The 23,128-nt window shown below is 41.7% G+C and overlaps 1 protein-coding gene across 12 annotated transcripts in view; it reads right to left on the bottom strand.

The window, feature by feature from the left end:
• The window catches only part of VEPH1 (ventricular zone expressed PH domain containing 1), a 182,069-nt gene that overhangs the window by 112,424 nt on the left and 46,517 nt on the right, over positions 1–23,128 (bottom strand). For all 12 annotated transcript variants that reach the window (XM_073232170.1, XM_073232171.1, XM_073232174.1 and 9 more), the window contains 2 exons: positions 14,391–14,557; positions 3,880–4,089 (listed from right to left, as the gene is read on the bottom strand). In XM_073232170.1, coding sequence (XP_073088271.1) covers positions 3,880–4,089; positions 14,391–14,557 — 377 coding nt within the window. The remainder of the gene's footprint in view (positions 1–3,879; positions 4,090–14,390; positions 14,558–23,128) is intronic.

Raw genomic sequence — 23,128 nt, 5'->3', positions numbered from 1 at the left:
AAGACACCCAAAGTTGGATTGGCTTTTCGGCATTTCCAAAATGTTTTAAATCCTAGTCACGACATCATCCAATACTTGGAACCCCTGAATAGATCTGAAAATTTTACTTTGGTGGCAAAGAAAAAAATTTTAAATTCAATTAATTTTTAGATGAAACCATGATAAGATAAGAGAGAGGATCCTAGGACCTGAGTCACTAGGGCCTGTGGCTGTTTTATCATTTACACCCTACACATTTCCATGTGTCATATATTCCTGTGGCCCTTCTTATCACCAAAGACCAAGCTCTCCACCCAGAATTCTGTGGGGTCTATTCTGGGTAAAGTTCCTGCTACTCCCTCTATATTGTAATTTCCTCCTCCAGAGGCATCCAGGACCCCATATTCGACTTCTGCCCTCATGCCCACCTAGAAATGTACTTCATTAAGTTCCTGTTTCCTTTTGGAACGAGGTTGGACAGAAATATACATACATATTTATGTTGGATGTTGGTTATGGTCTTTAGAAATATGTCTCCATAAGATTTTTTTTCTTTTTTTGTCTCCACAAGATTTTAGAAAGTTGAACAAGTTCACTCAAATTAAGCAGTTAATAGCTGCTTAGACTACTATACCTTTTCTTGGGACATCTAGGTTTTTATTTATTTATTTATTTTAATTGTAGTATAGTTGGTATACAATGATATATGGTTTCAAGTATACAACATTGTGATTCAACAATTACATACATTATTAAATCCTCATTGGGACATCTGAGTTTTAGTATTTTTTAAAGCTAAAAGAAGGGCTTTCTTTTTCCTTTTTTTTAATTGAGGTATCATTGATTTAAATCTTATGAAGGTTTCACAAGAGCAACATTGTGGTTTCAACATTTACCTATATTATCAAGTCCCCCCAGACCACCCTGTTGCAATCACTGTCCATCAGCATAGTAAGATGCTATAGTCATTGCTTGTCTTCTCCATGCCCTACTGCCTTCCCGTGACCTATGTATATTGTTTGTGCTAATTACAATGCCTCTTAATCCCCTTCTCTCTCTCTCCCTCACCACCAACCCTTCTCAACCCCTTCCCCTTTGGTAACCACTAGTCCCTAAAAGAAGGGCTTTCTAATGTTGATTTTAGAAATAAATAAGAAGAGGCATCATTTCTGAATAAAAGAGACTGACAAACATACAGATAATTTTGTCAGGCTGATCCCAAATGAAATGGAATAATGGAATCAAAGACTCTCAGAGCCAAAAGGGAGGTAATTTAATGCAAAGATAGTATATTTGAGGAGAGAAAGCAGACACAGAGAAATGAAATGACTTAACAACATCAACAGAGACATTCTTTGTTCTCCATCATTCTTTCTGCCTTTCTTGATTAACTGCACTGTCATGGGGTCATGGGGACCCAGACTACATGTTTCAGAATCCCTTGTAGCTAGATAAGGTCTAACACAAGTTTGTTCTATTTAGCCAATGAGATATAAATGGTAGGTTGTGTTTTGACTATCTAGAAGAGTCCTTCTCCCATTTCCCTTCTCTGGTGGCTGAAATACTGACTTGTTGGGTGGAGATGAGTAGTCACCATGTACTGTGATATGAAAACCATGCACTCTCTGGTGCGCTCAATGTGGGTAGAGCAATGAAGCAGGAGCCTGAATTTCTGAAGCAAGGAGCTCTAGACTAACTGACTGTTAGATTTCTTCATGTGAAAGAAAAAAATGCCCATCTTTGTTTAAGTCTCTGTTGTTTTGAATTTTTGTGTTACTATTAACCACATCTAATGTAAACTGCTATATCGGTAGTCTAGAAGTTTTAATTGATTAGCATGACTTGATGAGGGCAGGATGGGTGATGGACAAAGCTTGATTCTGTCTTAGGGAGAAAATGCTTTAAATACTTTATGTCAGAGGATCTCAAATACTGATCCACAGACAGCTGCATCAGAAATATTCTTCCAGAGGGTCCCATAAGCCTATATTCCTGGGTCCCTTTTCTGGAGATTTTGATTTAGTAGGTATTCTATGGGGCTCAAGAACTTATTAAAAAACCTCTTCATTTAATCCTGATGTCCAGATACATTTGGAAAGTATTTGAAGTAGAATTGTTATCTGCTAGGGAGGTGAATCAGAACCACCAGAAAAAACAAATTTTCTTCCCCCAATATAGATGCTTCCTTGGGCACATGAGAAAGAGAGGCTGAGAGAGAGGGGAGTGGAAGAATATTTTGATAATCTGAATTCTGAAGCAAGTGATTCCTCAGATTATTTGGTTTTCCTTTCCTTCTCCCATCATCTACCTAGAGTAAGACAAATGTCACCTAATAGAGCGTTCTCTCTCACGTTAGCCTTGGTTCCGACAAATCGACAGTGGCATAACTGCATGTGGCTAGTGTTCTGTTTGTTTTTTCTTCAGATTAGATTTTCTAGGAGGAGTTTCATTACTTCCAGTGTGCATTACTACATATTAGTGAACTGTAAATACATTTGTGGTGAAAAGAAATACCACTGAAGTGTAGAAAGAACACACTTTTTAAAGAGTGCAGAGCCTTGCACATCAGAGGTTGACGTTTTGGGGCCATGCAAGAATCTGCAAGGTCAGCAGATTCAGTCAAACAGCTGTCAGCTGAAGTTGGCCTAAAGGCACTTGGGCATACCAGTGGCTCCTCCTGGCAGCAAAGGTGACAGGCACGGGCAGATGGCAGATCAAGGCAGGCATGACACATTTCCAACAGCAGTGGAGCAAAAGGGATTATACTAAGCAGCTTGTCTGCACCAAAGCAATCCTCTTTGGAGAGCTACCATCACTTTGACATGTACAGGCTGCTTTGGCGGCTCTCTCACCTTCGGGTAAGTTAGAAGTTAGAGGAGAAAGACCCTCCTCCAAGAGGGAGCCTAGCATTCATCAGGCTCTTTACAAATCTCAGCATAAAGAAAGTAAAACATATCCAAAGATCCATTTTAAGGCAAAATTTGAAGAGTGCCAAGGATACCAAAGATTTAGTTTCAACTAGGTCACCAACTAACCCAGTCTGAGTCTGGATAAGTCACTTAAACTTTCCAGTTTTTTATTTTCTTATGCGTAGAATCAAAGGGTGAACTTGATGAACTAAGAAATCTCTTTTAAGAGTTGTACAGATTTATATTTATCTTATAGGAAACTATATTGTATGAAAGTGGGTGCAGGTAAAAGCTTCCCTCTGTCGATCATGTGTTTGCTTTTCTCTTAAAAATATAAAAATCCTAAATCCCAACATAAAATCATCAGACAGTCATGAACGTATGTCCACACATGCATACACACAACCTTCAGAACTTGAATTTCTGCAAATTCTTAGTCACCTAATCCCCACAAACTCTGTTGGCATCCTGTTATTCCCACTGAAAGATTCCATTATGCAAATATTTAGGCACGACTTTTAAACATCCACAAACGTTTATTTCACTCTCCCAAGAAACATCATCCAGAGAGCTCAAAACATACCAAGTCCAGGCACTTACTGACAGGATAGCTCTGTGTTCTCATTAATAGGTGGTCTCTGAGCCCTAACTTAGTCTCCTTGGTTGGCTAGAATTATAACCAGAAATGAGATGGAACTATTTTCTTGATTATTGATACTAAAAATGGTCTTGAATGTGTCATAGTGATCACTCCATTTTAACCCTCTGCCCTCCTCAGCTGATACTCCAGCAATGAAACCCTCACTTCTTGAACCTTCCATGTAGGCCTGCTGCAATGTATCCTTCATCCAGAGGCCACTGGCCATGCCAAAGGTTTGAAAGAGAAATGGGCACTCTTCGGAGTCTCAGGACAAGTTTGTAGGTCATAGAGCTCCAATGGATTAAATGCCAACAGCAGTTAGTAAAATAGACAGAAAAAAAACAAACTTACTTCATCCACATGGCCAACAGCTCCATAGATTCTTGCCAGTTGTCCAGTGAGGTAGGGGAATCTCTCACCAATCTCTTTCAGCATGGGGAGAAAACTGTTCAAAGCCACTGGTTCATAGCCTGCTATCTCTATGAGAATGTTTAGGATGATATCATTATGGGTTGAATCCTTCAAATGCTCAATTAAGAAAGGTATACATTTCTGAACCACCTACAAAAACGAAGGAGGGGAGGAGGGAAGAGAGAGAAGAAGAAAAAAATTAATTAATTCAGAATAGATCTAATTTTTTTTCTATTAAATGTGAACTCAACATATTCTGAGACTATCACCCTTGTTAGAACTCAAGCAAATTTCCAAGCCTGGAATTTAAAATTGACAGTAATATTTCAGAGGTTTCAGTTTCTTCTCCTTTTTCTTTTAATTTGCGCTTTGCTGTTGGACAGTAATGTTTACAAACTGCTGAGATGCTGCTCTTCATAAATCAAGTTTGGATACTAAGAATGATACACTTCCTCCAAACTACCATAAAAGCTGCAATTTAAGGGACAATATAAATATGCAAGAGATCTTTAATGACTTTAATCAAAGCTCTCAGTTGGAGAAACATGGTTTGGAAATATTTAATAATAAAAATAAGAAAGCAGGGAAGAGTTCTCAGATGTTCTTCAGCTTCCCATTTTGATCACAAAAATGTAATAAGACAAAAAATGCTAAAGTAAAATAATTTCTACCCAATACCCTAATGTTTATTACCTGTTTTTAAACATTTTTATGAATATAAAGATGCAATAGTTCCTATTAAAGAAAATAGGATCTTTTTGTGGAATAAAGTCACCATGTTAATACACAGACATGTTGTATACTGATAATTTAATGAATTGTTTTGTCTGCTTCAATAAAAGAATTTGAAAGGACAGCTTGTGGAAAACTGAGTCAAAAAAGTAAAGACTATTACTCAATTGTTTTTCTACTATGTGTATTTCTCTTGTTTGTTGTTGGGTTGTTTTTTTGGTTTGTTAGTATTTGGGTGAGGTAGTCTTGACTTGCAGCCTCCAGTATTAAAACAGAATCTGATGCTCAGCTCAACATGCTGAACTCATAATCTACACCCTGCCAAACACCTGTTCTCCCACCACCCTCTCTAGTCCCAGGGGTCTCCTCTCTCTATAAATGGCACCATTATCTGCCTGGCCACTCAAGCCAGAAATCGGGCATCATTCTTGAAGGCTGTTTTTCTCTCATCAGCAGCTTCATCCAAGCAACCTCCAAGTGCTATTGAGTCCACCTCTTAAGTATCCCACACATCTGTCCACTTCCCTCCCTCCCTCCATCTACTCATTCACGAATACTTATTGAGTCCTTCCTATTTGCAAGGTGATGTTCTAGATGCTGGTATTACAGCTGCTAACAGGTCCAACAGGCCCCTGCTTTCATGGGACAACTCACTGTCCAGTAAAGGAGACATTCAGTATGACAAATAATTACAACATAAATGCATAATTGTGCATTCTAATGAATGCCATGTAGGGAAAACAGAAAATGAGAGAGAGAGAGACTGTCCTGGGGTCCTAATTTAGGCTGGGGGTCAGGGAAGTCCTCCTCAGCAGGGACATGTCAGCTGAGACCACTGATCCAATCATCCTGCACTGGGCTTATTCTAGCAGCTTCCTAACTATTCCCTTTGCCTTCAGTCTTTTCCATCCAATTCCTTCTCCACCTAGTGGCCACAACGGTGACCCTTCCCTGCTTAAATTACCTGACTAATTTGCCATTGCTCTCAAGGTAGAGGTTTAACATACCTTTCAGACAGACTCCTATCCATCTTTCTAGGTTTATCTCTTCACTCACCTATTTTACTTCCCCCACTATCCAGAACCCATCACATATTACTTCTACCATATTGAATTTTTTAAAACAATTTTCTTGACCTGCAAAGTTTTCTCTTGCATCTAGGATTTTACTCATATAATTCACTCTGCCTGTAATTCTTATGGCTCCTATTTTGCTGGCCAACTCTTTTTCATTCCTGAGGCTTCAGACTAGCAGGTATTTCCTTACAAAGCCCTCCCCAACTCCCCTTGTGCTCCTCTATCCATCTCGTGGCCCTGCCGGAGCTGCCAGCACACCCTAAGTGGCTCTGAGCAGGCCCTTGTTATTGCTCATCACTTCCTTCTTATTGCTGGCCTACATGTCTGTTTTTCAGGCTGGGCTGAAGACTCTACAATGCCAAGAATCAATCTGTACCCCATTGTTTACCCAAAGCTTAGCACAGAGTCTGGCCAGAAAGTAAGTCAACAAATACTTGAGGAACAAATCAAAAGCAAATCTAAATGATTTTACAGGGTACCAACTGAATAACCTCCCCCCATTCCACCCCAGAGTAGTTGAAGAGTTGCACATAATATTTAAACATGTATACATCATGTGTCATATATAACATAGCTAACAGGGACATAAAAGAAGCCAGTTTCAAGATAAGTAAAGTTATCCTACATATAAATTTAAATTTCATATTCATATCCAGTACCTGTGGGGGAAGGAACAGAGCTAGTTTCTGGTAAATGGCACAGATGAATGAACAGTCCTGTGAATGCTGCCTGTGCATTTGGGAGCAGTTGTATGTCCTTCAGGAGGAACCACAGTAGATCCTGGCACACACAGCAGACGTCAGCCAGCTGCTCTGGGCCAGGGTAGCACACTTAACCTGAGGCTTTTAGGAATGGAAAACGCTTACACATTTCCTGCTCCATTCTATAAAATTTCATTTTCCAGTCCTTCCTCTTCATATCCTGTTCCTGGGACACCAAGTCTCTGTGACATGGGCTTCTAGTCATGCCAATTTTATTTACACTCCAGCCATACATCTCTAGCTATGCAAGAGTATATTGTATCTATTGCACTATAAAGAAAGTACAAAAAAGAAAAATAAAGCAAGCAAGCTAGCTAGCTAGTTCAAGGCAAACATATATATGTAAGCAGAGTTGAATCCATAGAAAGACCAAAGAGAACTGAAGTCCTGAATAATGTAAACAAAGCAATAATTTTACCACATTAAATAAATGATTATTTTGCAGTTATTCACTGACAAAACCAAAGTTTGTTCTGATGGTGATAGAAAAGATAGATGTTTCTTGAAGTTTATGACACACATGAAAGGGAAGTGGTGCTTTAGGTTTAGATAGATTATTCTTGGATAAGAAGGAATTTTATTTTCCAAACATAGGGCATTCCCTTAGGCTGGTCTCTTCAGTGATGCTTCATCCAGTGGAGCTACTTCATATCTCAGAGGAAGCCTTGTCTCCTCTAAGAGCAGAGTAGCCACTAAGACAATGTTGATGGCTGACGCAGAGCAAGCTGATACAGCCTTTGCTCAGGCTGTGAGCCCCATTCCACAGACCACTGAAAAAACTTACTTCTAAACTGGTCTTCTAGCCTCCAGTTTCTCTCTTCCATGCAGCCTCCTCATGGACACCAGAGTTATTGTCCTAAAACCCCACCTGATCATGTCAAGCCGTCAGAGATTTCCCATGGCCCGTGGACAGAATTCCAGAGCCACGGCTTTACTGGGCCTTCACTGAGGAGCATATCCGCTGCCTCCTTCCCCGTGGACCCTCTGATCCAGCAACATGCCACTGACTATCCACAGTGGCTTGAACACAGAGAGAACACTCACGCTTTCAAAGCCGATCTCAGCTCTACTTCTGGGAAGTCTTTCCTCCAGCTCACTCTCACCTAGGCAGGACCTGGGGCTAGGGTAGAAGTAGACCCTCCATACAACATACTTCAATATTCAGCAGCTATAAAACATGTTCTATCCTTCTACCTGACACATATACCTTCACAAAAATCTGGTAGGCTTGCTTTGAGTTTAGAATTTTTGGCCTCTGTAGAAAAAAACAGAGAGAAATGACCCCCTTTCTTTGCCTCTCCCTTCTCTGCCCCTCTGGCTTTGTCCTGCAAGGAGTCTCATACGCAAGTATGTGAACACCCCTGCCCACATCTGTGAACTTATCTAGGAAACCCCTCAGACCTAGGGGTCACACTGTTGGCATGGACTGTTCTTGGGAGAACAGATCCAGTGACCAGGCCTGTACAAGTCCTGGTTGAAAATATAAAGGAAAGGGATTCAAGGTCCTAGGTACCTGGACTGTGCTTAGTAGGTGACGGAGTGGATGGGAACTGGGGCACAGTGGGGAAGGGCTGGACCAGAACCCTCAAAGCACATAGCCCAGGGAAGGGTCCTCTCCCTGGCTTCTCTGGTCCTTTCTGAGCAGAATTAATCACTGCCTTTTCTGTGCCCCCATAGCAGTCTGCTGACAGGTTAACACATCTTATCATTGTGCTAAAGTTTTGTGGACATATCTCAACACCCCAGGCCATGGATGGGCACCTTAAGGGTATGGCCATCTGTAAAATAATGGCCACCCTTACTCCCACCATGCTGACACAGTATGTATTCTGAAAACCATAGTTCTGCACCAAAGACGGTTGTACAGCAGGCTATGTATCCATCACTTCATCTTCTTAATGTTCTGCAAACGGCTTCTTATTTGATGTAAGTACCAAAAATGACCTCTGATTCTTGTCAGCCTGAAACGCTGTTAGGTGCTGTAGGATTGGGCATGTGGATAGGTATGCTCTAAGCTGCAGAGAGAAAGTACAAGAAAATGACTCTCTCTCCCAGGGACCAGACCACATAAACAGCATCTCTGGGTCTGGACATGAATCAGCGGACAGCTGAAGTGGCCACTTTCTGCCACTCATCTCTGTATGATTGGGGCTAGAAGCCCAGGTGCTGGGATAGTAATACATGTGCTCATATGTGTTACTAAATTGTTTCTTTTGTTGGCTAGATTACAGTGTGGTTTATGGCAGCCAAGAATACTGACAGTCCCAAAAGGCTACTGGGAAAACTGACCACCCAGCCTTTTCCTATAAATGGATCTTGAGGATTCTCTGTAGGTTTTGAGCCATGAATCACTAGCAAAGAACTGCCTCCCTCCACCTAGGAAGGATAGTTTCCTGAAAGAGGAATACCCAGAGGGCAGAGGCCGAGGAAGTGGCCCCACCCACCTAGCCCGCCACCTCTGAAGCTCACGATTGAGTGGATATTGAAGCTGTGCCACTTGTGCAATCTCATGGACTAATCAGCTGTACATAGAGGATTTTTTTTTGTGGGCCTACTGTTTACCCTCCAACCCCAGAAAGCCAGGTGACCACTGGCCACAGAAGGAGGTAGTGAGGTGGGCATTCAGGAACGCAGGAAACATTCATGCACGTTGCCTTCCTTGGAAAGCCCACTCCACTTACCTGCACGTTACAGAGCATTGGCATGGCTTTTATGTAGCAACAAAAGCTGTATTTTAACCCATACTTCACAGGATCAAAACCCTCATTATTTAGCTTCTTATTTCTGATATTAACTGATATTAGATTAACTATTTCTTATAACTGATATTAGACTAACTAGACTTAAGTTGAAACCCTCAGTCTGCTTTTCTGCTTGTTGCCCGTTACTTCACTTTCCTTTTTCAATAAGCCCTTGCTCCATGCTTCCTCCCCTGCCCCTTGCCCAGTGCCAACTTAGAAACAGGAGAGGTGTGAACCAGGCATTTCTCTGCCTTAGTGCCTGCTCACCTCATGACCAGTGTAGCCATGAAGAGCCCCAGGAAGGGCAAAGAAGGCGAGTGGAGGCAGAGGCGTGTTTTAACAAGAAGGGAAGTGCTGATGAGAAGGAGAGTGATGGGCTGTTCCCCTGTCACAGCTCATCCCCTGAGGTGGGGTCCTGGCACAAGGTCCATTCGCATCACTGTGGGTGCTTCCTAAACCCTTGCCTCTACATCCTGGGGTCCATACTCAGCACCCACAATGCCTACTGGGCTCTGCTTTCACTTCTTCCTCCTCATTCTGTTCAAATCTCCTCCTCCTCTTGTCCAGCTCAACTTTCTGATGCCCATCTTCTGCTGCATCCGTCTGCTTCACAAGTCACAGCCTACCGCCTCAATTTTTTAGTGTGTAGCTGTCAAAAGATCTCATTGGCCGGAGTTAGACTGGGTTTATGACGTTGCTGGGTTTTATCTGTGTGGCTTTGGGAGAGTTACCTAACCAGTCCCAGATTTTCTGTAAATTGCAGTCTTAGGGAGGGCAGTGTGACTGTGTTGGCTGGTGGGAGACAGGGACATTGCTCATATGACAATTGGAGGGGCAGGTAAAGATGTAGGTGGCTTGAAAAGCCACATCACCAAGTCATTCCTTGGCACCCCCACTGTTGTTAACATCCCACATCCTTGATTTTCTGTTTACAAAATGAAACGTTTGCTGTGGGGAACAAGTGAGACAATGTCTGTACGACACCTGCACAGTGTCTGGTGCCTGATGTGAGCTTGGCCACTATTAGTGTCCTTTGTTCCCCATCCCTTGCCTCTTGTAACTTGCTGAAAATGCTATTTTCTGTGACCTTTTCAAGTGGACGCTGCCCCACTACTTCCCCAGGCTTCAGAGTGCAGGGGATTGGGAGTCAAGAGTCCTGGACCTGTCAGAGTTATTGATAGGATTGAATCGGATATTAGATGTTAAAAAAACGTCCTTTGTGAAGGATAAAGTCCTCTGCAAATTAGGCACTAATACTAACTTACCTGTACTGAGAGATATTCTAGGAGGGACCTGTGCACCAGGTACTGTGCCAGGCACTGGGGACACAGTGATGCACAAGATGGTCCTTGTGTCTGAAGCATGTGCACAACTGCCCAGGTGGTCCAGAGGTCGGGAGACCAGTAGAGACAAATACATTACAATGTGCAATTTGCTATGGCAGAGATTAAGGGGAAGGAAGGAGTCAAAGGAGACTCCCAGCAAGAAGCTGACATCTAAGCAGCCGTGTAAAGGACCAGGAACAGGCAGCCCAGAAAGTATGGTGGTGGTGAGGGAAGACCATTCCAGGTGGAGAACTAGCATATATGTACAAACTCAGTGCCCCAAGAGTGCCCGTTTGTGGTCCCTGGGTCAAGGGTTTGGGATTAAAGGACCCTCTGAGGCCAGGCAGTGGTCAGGGGCCCGTTTTCAGTAGCCTACTAAGCTCTTTCTTGAGTCTCTGGGCAGCGTAGAAGGACTGTGACCAGGGGTCTGATGGGACCTCTGAATGCCACCCTCACTCTTGGACAATACCTATTGGGTGGGTGACCCCAAGTCCCTCCCCTCCCCTCCCTGTAGGTGAGCCTCCTCCTGGTTCCGTTTATCTTCACGCCTAGCCTCTCCCCTATGGGAAATAAGTTGGATTAAGTTACCCTTCTCAGATGCTCCTTGGATCTTTACTGAACCTGCCTTTCCAAACACCGCGTGTGGTTTGCTCTTGCTCTGGGCTGCAGATCAAACAGCAGGCTAGCTGCCTCCTTTGTAAAACAAAGTTTGGCCTTTTAGTCACTCCCTCCCCGATTCCCCACATCGCCTGGTCCCCAGACTCCCTCTGTGGTAGGCAGAATGACTCCCGCAAGGTGTCCAATCCTAATCCCCGGAACCTGTGAATATGTTGCCTTACATGGCAAAAGGGATTTTGTGGGTGTGATTAAAGTAAGGGTGGTGAGATGGAGAGATAATCCTGGGTCATTGGGTGACACCAATATAATCACAAGGGCCCTTAGAAGAAGGAAGGAAGAGGGTCAGGGTCCGAGGAGACGTGGTGAGAAAAGCAGAGGTGAGAACGATGTGGCCATGAGCCACAGAAGGCAGCAGCCCTGCTGACCCGCTGAGGGCCTCTGACCCCCAGCACTGCAAGAGAATAAATCTGTGTTGTTTTAAACCGCCAAGTGTATAGCCATTTGTTACAGCAGAGACAGAAAACAGACACCCTTGCCCTGAGCCGCCTTCTGGGTGACCCGGTGGCCCCTCGCCTCTGCCCCTCGCCGGGACCCTGCCGCAGCTCTGCCTGGCCTTTCTGTCCTTGGTCTTTTCCGACACTGGTTCTTCCACTTGTCTCTGCAATTCTCTCCCTGGCACCACATCTGTCTAATATTTTCTCTCACATCTTCAATCTCTTTACTCTTACTAGAATTTTTTCAGGCTCCCTTATTTCTTCTGAACGTCCACACTCATGAGGCCATTTTCTAACCTTCCCTTCCAGACATGATCTGCAGGAGGTGACTGCGCGGGCCGCCCAGCCCCGCAGACGCTGCCTCCCATGGCTCCCTAGTGGTTTCCCAGTTGCCAAATCCAAGGTTGGTTCCCCCTCCAGCCTCCTTTCCTTTCCTTTTCTGCATCTTGGCCCTGTTGAGCCACTCTTCCCTTGGTGGAGACCACAACACATTTTCCCCCTGGTTCTTCAAGGCCATTTTTTTTTTTTTGGTCCTTTGTTCATTTATTCATTTCTGAATTCAGCAACTTTTTATTGAAACCCTACCAGGTGCCCAGTGCTGTGCTGGGCATACAAATATATGACTATGACACAGGTCCTATGCTCCTTAAGGAGTTAACAGTGCACTGAAGAGACAAATACGCAAAAATAATGACAATATATTGTTCTAAGGGCAAAAGTGAAGGTGCATACGAGGTAACAAAAGGGTCCCCTCATCCTCTGCCGGACCTATAGGCTTGCTACTCAAAGTGTGGTCCCTGAGGCAGCCAGAAGGAGGAGTATCACCTGGGAACTTGCAAAAAGGCAGAATCAGGAGCCCCAACCCAGACCTACTGAGTTGAAAAATTTGGGGGATGGGGCTTGATCCTGCTCTTCAGGCCTCCCAGCCTTGTCTCCACCTCCTAAAGGCCCTTCCCCTCTGCTCCACATGGAAAGAGAAACTTTCCATTCTTCAGTGTGTGGCCCTGATGCCACTCCCTTCGTGAGTCTTCACGGCACCTCTTTTCCCCCAAGGCAGAATTCACTGCCCCTCCTTCTCCATTTGTACCATCTGCAGAGCTCTTATCACCCTGTTTCATTCAGTTTGGCTTTATGAATGTTTATTGTTATCAGATACTATGCCAAGGTCTGGGGTCCAGAAGAAGAAGAAATCATTCCTCACCACAAGGAGCTTACTGTGGTTTATTATGCATATGACTATTCTTGCTTGCCTTTCTTTGAACAGTTTGAATGTTGAATACAAATGGTTCAGTTTTCACCTTAGTGTTGACTGGTTTTTTCAAGTGGGGTATATTGACATTATCAGGAGATGGAGCAGAGATGCAACTGTAATTAACATAACATTGGGTTGACCATTATCTTCACTAGGTACATATTTGGGTACCCTCCATAATCCATTTCTACTTCCCCCTTCCAGCAGCCTCTAGTTCCTATATGAATCTCCTTGGGGTTCAGCAGAAGCTCCAGGACTAGAGCACATGTCCTAAACAGAGAATATAAGGACTTTTACTTGTGTGTTTGTGGTGCTGGTGTTGGACATAGAAAAAACATGGTTCCTAGAGGCTCTCTAGCACTTGTGTGGAGCCCACAAGGAGAAAACCTGCAGAAAATGGAAGCAAAAACCTAGAAATCCAATTTGAGAAATGAAGACTGAGAAACTTCTGTTCACATCAGTTGAGCCTCTGAAGACTTTTTCCCCCATATTAGTTTCATTGTTTAAACCAGTGTGGTTGGGTGTTTTGTTACTGATAATTACAGTCATCCTAATTATCATAATCTTTTACTTGAAACCAGAGATCAACTAATTTGCTATCTAGAAAATGAGTTTTTGCTCTCAGTATAAGCCAATTTTCCCATGAATCAAGGCATATGTAGATCCTTTCCTTGGTCCTATCTTAGAAACCATGGATTCCTAGGACTCCATAGCCACACTAATATAGACATGTGTTGTGTTTTTATTACTGTACCTGTCATGTTTAATTTTATGTGTCAAATTCACGGGGTCAGTGAGTACCCAGGTATTTGACCAAACATTACCCTGTGTGTGTCCATGAAACAAATATTATCCTGGGTGTTGTTTACATCCTGGATGTATGAGACCAAACATTATCCTGGGTGTTTCCAGTGAGACTGTCATTTAAACTGATAGGATGAATAAAGCAGATTGCCTTCCCCAGTGGAGTGGGTCTCATCCAATTTGTTGAGGGTCTGAATATGACTGCTTGCATTGGGGTGTTGGTCTGCTCCTGCACTTGAACTAGGGCCCATACCACCAGCCCTCTGGCTCCCAGGCTTTTAGATTTTGGGTAGAACCCACGCCTTCAGTTCTCCTTATTCTCAGGCCTTCGGACTCCTACTGGAGCTACACCACTTGCTCTCTCAGATCTTTGGCTTGCAGATGGCAGATTATGGGACTCCTCAGCCTCCTAACCACACAAGCCAGTTACAATTCTCTCTGTGTATCCTATTGGTTCTGTTTCTCTGGAGAACCCTAAGACAGTACCCAACTTCTGCCATCACCTCCTTTATGATTCCAGATGAGTGCTTTCATTTAAAGATGGCCACGTGTAGACAGGAGAGAGGAAATCTGAAGCGGACATCCTCTTCAGATGCCCAGAAATGAGCCTGGTTGTGTGGACCACCATGTGTATGATGTACTTTTTACCTCGGGTTGCTTTCTCTTTGCAGCTACATGCAGAAGCCGTAGGAGGTGGTACTGTTCTGGTGGTTCCAGCTGCGACATCAAGGCCAGGAGTTCAGACAGGTGTCTGTTAATTGGCTGAGGCTGCTTTTCATACACAGCAGATAACACCCTCAACAGTACAGCATTACCTGTGGAAAGAGCAATAAAGGGAATGATGATCAGCCGGTGAGCAATAGAAATACCATTAAGGTCAACAACCTTTGCATTTACTCACACATTAAATAGCACGAACTGATGGCCAAGTCTGCTAAAAATAACACAGTACCTTATTCTGAAAAATCACTAAAGCATGACTTAAACTGGTTGCATAACAAGGAATATGTTATGATATGATCAGCATTATTATCGAATGAAAATTTTTCCTGAGTAATGCACCATGGGGAAAGAGGAAAATTTCACAATAACCTGACCACACCCTTGAGAAGGAAACAGTTCTGATAAAGAATTCCTGATGAGAAACAACATTTGGATGCTGTTTAAATGAAAACTAAGCAATGCCGTAAGCATGAACCTAAATGAAACTGAACCAAAATTAAATAAATAAATAAAGCGCAGAGGAATGTGTTCATGTTCCTGAGAGATACAGAGGCATGATTTAGACAACTGATGTATGGAAACTGTGCCTTATTTTTATGAATAGCTAGAAAAATAGCAGTGCCAAATTAAAGCTCCAATTTTTGCAGTATTTCAAGAGACGTTTAGACTCTATCACACATGATTTGCCTCAAAGACATGTATGAACAACTGGATTTTAGATGGCATAATCTCAAGAAAAAAAATTGCACAAGCTACAGAGACTTATCTACAAACAGCATATGGGAAACATCTGCCTGTCGCTTGATGGTATGGATTTTTCTAAAAATCCTCTCATGTACTTAAATGCCTCAGGAGAATTGGTTTCTGGGGATTTCTTGAACAAGAATTTTCTTGCCTCTATTTACTTTAAAGTTGGCTTTGTGTATAGAAGATTATACACACGGAGAGTCAAATGGCAGTGACTACACGTACCCAGACCTTTATGAAATGCTGGGGGACTTGTCCATATATAAAGGACATTTAGCCATGAGGATTAAGGAAAGGCCAGCCTTTTCAGCTATCAGTGACTCCATTTAATGAAAGGGTGTTTCTAGATCAAATTGAATGTACATTATTAGTGTACAGTACTCACAAAGGCCCTGGGAACCTTGAAGGGGGAAACTACAGATAAGTCATTTTCAGATGACTTGACTTTTCATCACATAATGCCTAAGAACTTCTTTTGAATTAGAAACTGGTGAAGACACTTTGGTATAGAAATCCTATGAATTTTATACATAAACTAATATATTCTTTTAAATTACAAAATATTTCAAGCCATTAGACAACTGTAGGCAATAATATAAAGAACACTCGTGTAGTAGCTTTGTCGAAACTTAAACTTCCTAGCCTACTTGTCATAATATCCCACATGATCACTTCCTATCCCACTCACTTCCTTTTCTCCCCAGAGGCAACCACCATCCTTAAGTTGGCATTTATCATCTTCATGAATGCTTTTACAGTTTAATTGCATATGTACCAAATAGCATTTTATAGTCTTGTTTTGCATGCTTTAAAATTTTTTATCAATAGTATCCTACTGTACATATCTCTTTGCAGCATGTATTTTTTCCTGTTCAACATCATTTGAAGTTTTATCTCAGAAGCTCTCCTCACTTATTCTCACAGCTGTATGATTTCTATTAAATAAATAAACAACGATTTATTTATACCTGCTATGGTTGAAAGATATTTTATTATTGTTATTATTATTATTGCTATTAGTACTATCATTTGCTTTCACCAACAGTGCTGCAATTTTTAGACCTATTTCTTTGGGCATAAATGGGAGATATTCCCTAGGGTACTGCTTCTGAGTTCAGTGCACTTGGCTATCCCCTGGATATCTTGTTAAAACATAGATATTGATTGAGAAGGTCAAGGGTAGATCTTAAGAATCTTAATTTCTAACAAGCTCTCAGGTGATACTGATGGTTCCTAGACCACATAATTAAGTAGAAATGCTGTGGTTATGTTGCTGGGAATTAAGTTGCTAGATGTTCTAAAATCTCTTGGCAAAGTGGTTGTATTAGTTTTCTATAGCTTCAGTAAGAAATTACTGGAAACTAAGTGGCCAAAAAACCCCACAAATTTATTATCTTATATATCTGTAGTTCAGAAGTAGTCCTAAGTGAATCTCACTAAGCTAAAATGCAGGCATTGGAAGGACTGGGTTCCTTGCTGGAATTGTAGAAGGGAATCTGTTTCCTTGACTTCTACTTTCTAGAGACCATCAGCATTCCCTAGAGTCCCTTTTCTCCATCTTCAAAGTCACGAAAATATGATTTCTCTGAACTTGCTTCTCTCATCACATCTCTTCCTCTGATTTTCTCTCATTTTTAAGAACCCTTGTGATTACATGGGGTGCATGTACAGGATTATCTCCCTATCTTATATAGCAACATTAATTCCATCTTCAACACAATGAAACATAATGCATTCACTGTTGTGGGAATTCAGACATGGATATCTTTGGGGGACATTATTCTGCCTACCACCATGGTTATAACAATTTATACACCCACCAACAGCATGAGTGTTTCTGTTGCTCCACATCCTTGCCAACATTTGGTCTTGACACATTGATTTTTGCCAGTCTGATGGGGTGTGAGATGGCATCTCAGTTCTTTGTTTTGATTTTCATTTCCTTAATTAGTGGTGAGGCCAAGCACCCTTCATCTCCCATGATTTGGCCATATCGCGACTCTTCATATTCTTTGCCTATTTTCCACTGGGCTGTTTATGTTTTCTTATTGGTTAATAGAAGTTCTGTATTTAGTCTTGGACACCAATTTTTTGTTTATCACTTTTAAAGTTGCCATCTTAATTCAGTTGATTTTTAAAATGTCTTTATAATTTATGATTTGTTTATTATTGAGAAATCTTTATCCACTCCAAGTTCATAAAAATATCATCCTGTATTTTCTCTTGAGAGTGGTATGGTTTTGTTTTTCATATTTGTCTTTAATCCATTTGGAATTTACTTTTGTACATAAAAGGAAGGAATTTTTTTTAATGTGCATATAAACAACTGTTTCAGTTCTATTTAATGTGTAATCACTTGTTTCTCTTCTGATTTGTAATATTTCTTTCATTTGTAAGGTTTCCCATGAGTCTGGGTCTGTCTCTGGGTATTCATCATAACTTCACCAATTATACATTTTCTTAATATTATTACTTTATAATAAATCATTACATCTCATATGGCAAATTTCTTCACCTTCCACTTCAAATCTTCCTGGCTCCCTTATATAAATTTTACCATTAGTTTGTTAACTTCCGTGAAAAACTAGGTTGGGATTTCTTTTTTTCACACTGTATATATAGACTAATTTGGTATAATTGTCGTCTTTGTGAAACTGACTTTTCCCATTCATGAACATGAAATAGCCTTCCATCTATGGAGAATTTTCTTATATCTTTCAATAAAGTTTTTAGTCCTCTCAATACAGTGACATTAGCTGTGCCTTATGTATCTTTTATTTGATTTCTAGGTATCCCATATTGGCTGTTGCTATTGTAACTGGAAGTTTTTTTTTTTTTTTAAACAAAAGATATTTTCAATTATCTGCTGGTATTAAAAAAGCTATTGATTTTTGTATGTTGATCTGCCATCTAGCAAAACTTGTTCAAATTAATAATTGAATAATAATAATAAAACTAGGCAAATAAATAATCAAATACATCAAAATAAAAAACATCAAATATCAAGTAAAAATCAAAAAGTTGCTCTAATTAATAATGTCTTAAAATCTCTCAGATTGCTGCATATAGTTAATCAACTCATAATAACTGATGACAGCTTTGTTCCTTTCTTTCCATCCTCACTCCTTATGTTTCTTTTTTTGTCCTATTTTGCTGGCTGGGAACTCTAATACTTCAGTGAGAAGAACCAGTATCTATAGGTATCCCTTTGTTATTCCTGCTCTTATTTCTAAGGATTCACTATTATGTATGAATATATATGTTTCTATAGATTTTTGGTATTTATGTTTTATCAGTTTAAGTTGCTATCTGTTTCCTACTTTGAACATGAATGAATGTTTAATTTTATTAAATGATTTTTCCACATCTGTTGACATGATCATATGATTTCTCCTTAAATTGTTACTGTGATAAATTAATAGATATTCTAATGTTTAATTAATCTTGCAGTCTTGGAATAAACTCAGCTTGGTGGTGATGTATTTTTATGCATATATTCCCGGGTTTGTTTGGCAAATATTTTATTTAGAGCTTTTGCATCTCTGTCCTGAAATGAGACTGGCCTGCAGTATTCCTTTTTTGTACTGTCCTTGTCTCTTTTTGGCATCATACTTACGAGACATATGAAAAGAATTTACCACATTTCTGCACACTCTATTCTCAGCAGCTATTTGTGTAATATGAGGATTATGTGTTCCTTGATGTTTGGTAGAATTGTTTATCAAACCTTCTGGACAATTCTCTATATATTTCATTATATTGAACTTTATGTAGTTTAAGTTGTGTGTCCTTTAGCAGTTTTTTGGGTGGGGGTGGGGTGGGGAGACATTTGAATGATCAGCTATGACCAAAATGGATTTACAGTTACAAAAAAGGATGCTAAATTCTCCCCCCATTGATTATGGATTTGTAGATTTCTCCTTATAATTCTGTCAATTTGGGTATATATTTTGAAACTGTGTTACTAGATAATTCTGACATATCTTCCTGATAAAGTGTTTCTTTCATCATAATGTATTTTCTTTTGCCTTAAAGTCGTTTTTTGACTTACATTAATGTTACCATGTTAGGTTTTTTTTTGAATACCACTGGTTTGGTATATTCTCTCCCTCCCCCAGCTCCACCCCTTTAAATATTTTTACTTTCAACATTTATGGATTCTTACATTTTATATGCTGCTCTACTAACTGACATATAGCTGGGATTTAAAAAATATTCTTAACTGACAACCTCTGTCTCTTAATTGCAAAGTGTTCTTCATTAATATTTATGGTCATCATTGGTATATTTGGTTTTAGTGTCAACCACTTTATGTTGTGCTTTTTATTTATCTTGCTTTGTCTATACTTTCTTTGCCTCTTTTACTGTTTTCTATGGGATAGATCAAGTTGTTTTTAATTCTCTCTATTCCTTCTATTTGGATGTTATATTTCCTTTTAGTTTTGTTGGTTGTCCTTAAAAGATAAATATTCTTGAACTAACAAAGCAAAATTCATTAATTTCTCTATCATCCTCCTGAAAACTGAAATGATTCTGAAATACTTTACTGAACTTAAAGAGTATATTTTGGATAATTTTCTTCAATCTTTCCTTCAGCTCCTTAATATTTTCTTTAGCTTTGCCTAATTTGCCATTTAACCCATTCCTTCAGGATTTTCTTAATTTCAATTCACCTTTTCCTTTTTTATTTCTATATGTTACACTTGGTTCTTTAAACATTTTTTCTAGTCTTTTTATTTTGAAAATATCTTTTTCTTTTTTTCATGTTTCCAATTCCTTCTAGTAGATCTTAAATAATTTCAAAGACACTTATTTTCTAGTTTCTAGCTAGTATTTTAAATAAATGAAGTTCTTGTGGGAGGAGTGTCTAATTCTTTTTAGTTTCTGCTGACTCTAATTTGTGGTGGATCATTTCCACATATGTTTAAATATTTTTTATTGTGAATTTATTTTTACTGTGGCAGATAGCATACAGCTGAAACTTGAACATGTGTGAGGTCAGAGCCAAAGTCACAAACTGTTAGGGAGTTCAGTCAAAGAGAGAAATGCTTACTTCTCATTTACTCGAGCTAGGGCAGAGCGTGGCGCTTTGCCTATTGAAATCCAGTATGTAACTCTTGAGGACCAGGCTGCTGGGCGACGTTCTCACTTCTAACTCCCCATACTTTGCTCCCGCATGGTCTTTTCCAGTTGGCTATTACAGAACTCACAACTCCTAACCCCTTTTGCCTCCCTGCAGGAGGTGCCTAGCAGCAGCTCTTGGGCTTATGGGTCTGGCTATGGTTCCTTCTCCATCTTTGGTCCCTGGATAGGGAGTTCATTCGTAATTTAGAGTTATTATTATTATTATTATTATGTATTACATTTAAAGATCTTTTGTGCAGGAGAGTTTTCAGCGTATATAGACCTCCATATATTGGCAGACGTAAGAATTCCCAAATTTTTACTTTAAAAACAAGATGTTTGATTTTAAGCTTAGAAAAGTAATTTCCCCTAATAACAGGTTATGGGAAAAAAATACCTAAAATCAGTTTATTCCTTTCTCCCAGCTCTTTCTCACTCTACTCTGACCAGTTTTGCTGTGTTTGCCATTTTTAAAAAGTGTGTTTATAAAAATCTAGTTGCAACTCCGGAAGGATTAAAGGCAGAAAAACTCGGAATGGGCTTGGCTTCTACAGCCACAGAAATTCTTCCTAAATTGGTTTATCATGGAGTCTGAGAGTAACTTTCACAGCTGAGACCTATAAAACTGTAGGAAAGTACAAAGGAAAAGTGAAAAAAGTTTTCTATACAAAAGGTTGTGAATTAATAAAAAGCACACACAAAATGCTGAAATGATGATCTTGCTTTCACATCTCTATGCCGCTGATTATTTCTCCCCCTACCGCCCCTCCGCGCTCTTTCATCCCTCAGAGCTACCAATTCATTTTACAACAGCTAATCCCCTGGGGGACAGCGGTAGCCCAGTTTTTCCCCCTCTTTCCCCTCTGACCCTCCTCCAGTTAATCTGACTGCAGCGCAAATCTTTGCGGTCTATTATTGTGCAACGTGTACTTCTCCGTCGCCTCTCCCCCAGCCCCCTCCCCCGCCCCCCAAATTCAGGGGAACTCCCGTACCGCGGTGCCACCGGCATTGCTCATTCATCTCCTTTCAGACTTTCCCCAGCATTTATTAAGAGCTCTCGGCTCCTGCCTCTCATTCTCACCCTCCTCACTGGAGAACCTCTCTCCTTGTTCCCTCCGGCCAGCTGTGGAAGCCGCGGGAGAAAGAACTTCGTCTCTCCAGCAATGCAGCTCCGTGCGCTTGTATTTTGTGCTCTCTGGTCTGCAGTGTTGGCCGAGAACTCGGATGATTATGAGCTCATGTATGTGAATTTGGACAACGAAATAGACAATGGACTCCATCCCACTGAAGACCGTAAGTTCATTTTAACCCTTTCTCTGCTAACCCTAACCACATATCCACCAATTTTGGGCTAAATAGTATAAATATTCTTCGAAGCCAAGGAAATGAGTTAAAACTATAGTTTATTTTGCAAAGGAGAAACACTTTAGAAAAGCGGAGGTTTCAAATGAAAGTTATTTCTGTTACAGATACATAATGGGTTGAACTATATGAAATCGCTGATTTTTGCATTTTTGAGCTGTATGAACGGCAATTTCATAGAGTTCAATTAATACACATCTGCGTGAACGGTTTCTGTCATTCTCGAGGTATTTACACGCCGTTTTTCCGAGGTGTCTTTAAAGGGAAGCGGGGGTGTTGGGGACGGGCAGTAACTTGGAGCCCTGAGGGAGGTCGGCTTTCACAAAGCTCCCCAGGGAGGGCCTGGGCGGGTCAGTAACGTGTGTGTCCCGCGCTCTAGCCACGCCATGTGACTGCAGCCAGGAGCATTCCGAGTGGGACAAGCTCTTCATCATGCTGGAGGACTCGCAGATGAGGGAGGGCATGCTGCTGCAGGCCACGGACGACGTCCTCCGCGGCGAGCTGCACAGACTGCGGGCCGAGCTGGGCCGCCTGGCAGGCAACCTGGCGAGGCCGTGCTCGCCGGCGGCCCCCGCGGAGGCCAGGCTGGCTCGGACGCTGGAGGAGCTGCTGCAGGCGAGCCGCGACGCGGGCCGCAGGCTGGCGCGCCTGGAAGGCGCCGAGGCGCGGCGCCCGGAGGAGGCGGGGTACACCCTGGACGCTGTGCTCGAGGAGCTGCGGCGGACGCGAGCCGACCTCCGAGCGGTGCAAGGCTGGGCGGCGCGGCGCTCGCTGCCTGCAGGTAAGGCCGCCAGGCGTAGCAGGGACATCCCCATCCCGCCCCGAAGACTTTGTTCTCCAGCGCGCCTCGCGCCATGTCTGGCAGCCCTTAAGAGGCAGCTTAAATGGGTGCGCGCGCGCGCGCACACACACACACACACACACAAACACACCCTCCTCCATGCACGGTCACACACACACACACACACACACACCCTCCTCCATGCACGGTCCCAGGGCTCAGACACTCAGACACCCCATAAAAGGCGGGGACATTGGCTTTTAAAAAGTTTTCTTCAGCGCTGAAGAACCCAGAAGATAGCTGAGGATGTAACCATCATAATCTTAAAATAGATGTTGAGGGCCCCTGAGTGACACCTGATCCGACCAGCCGTTGCGGTAAGGTAACTATTGGCCGGTTGGAAGTGTGACCCCTGTAGCTGTACTGCTTCCCTCCGTTAGGGATTTCTACTTCTTCTAATTTTACCTCACCTTTCCCTTTAGGGGAGCTTTAGTTTCCCGAGCTATTTCAGGGTCCAGACTAATTTTTAGGGTGATTTTCCAATCCCTGGGTGGGTCCTTCCTCCATACCCGTTCTGAACAAGAGGTGAGGCTGAAGGTGATCGTCTGGAGGGCTAGTGGACTTCCTGTGGGATACTCCAGCTCCTAGG

Source organism: Manis javanica, chromosome 3, assembly GCF_040802235.1.
Source record: "Manis javanica isolate MJ-LG chromosome 3, MJ_LKY, whole genome shotgun sequence".
In the NCBI taxonomy this organism is placed as follows: Eukaryota; Metazoa; Chordata; class Mammalia; order Pholidota; family Manidae; genus Manis; species Manis javanica.
The sequence above is the reverse complement of the archived record's forward strand: the minus strand, read 5'-3'. Positions and strand labels throughout refer to the sequence as shown.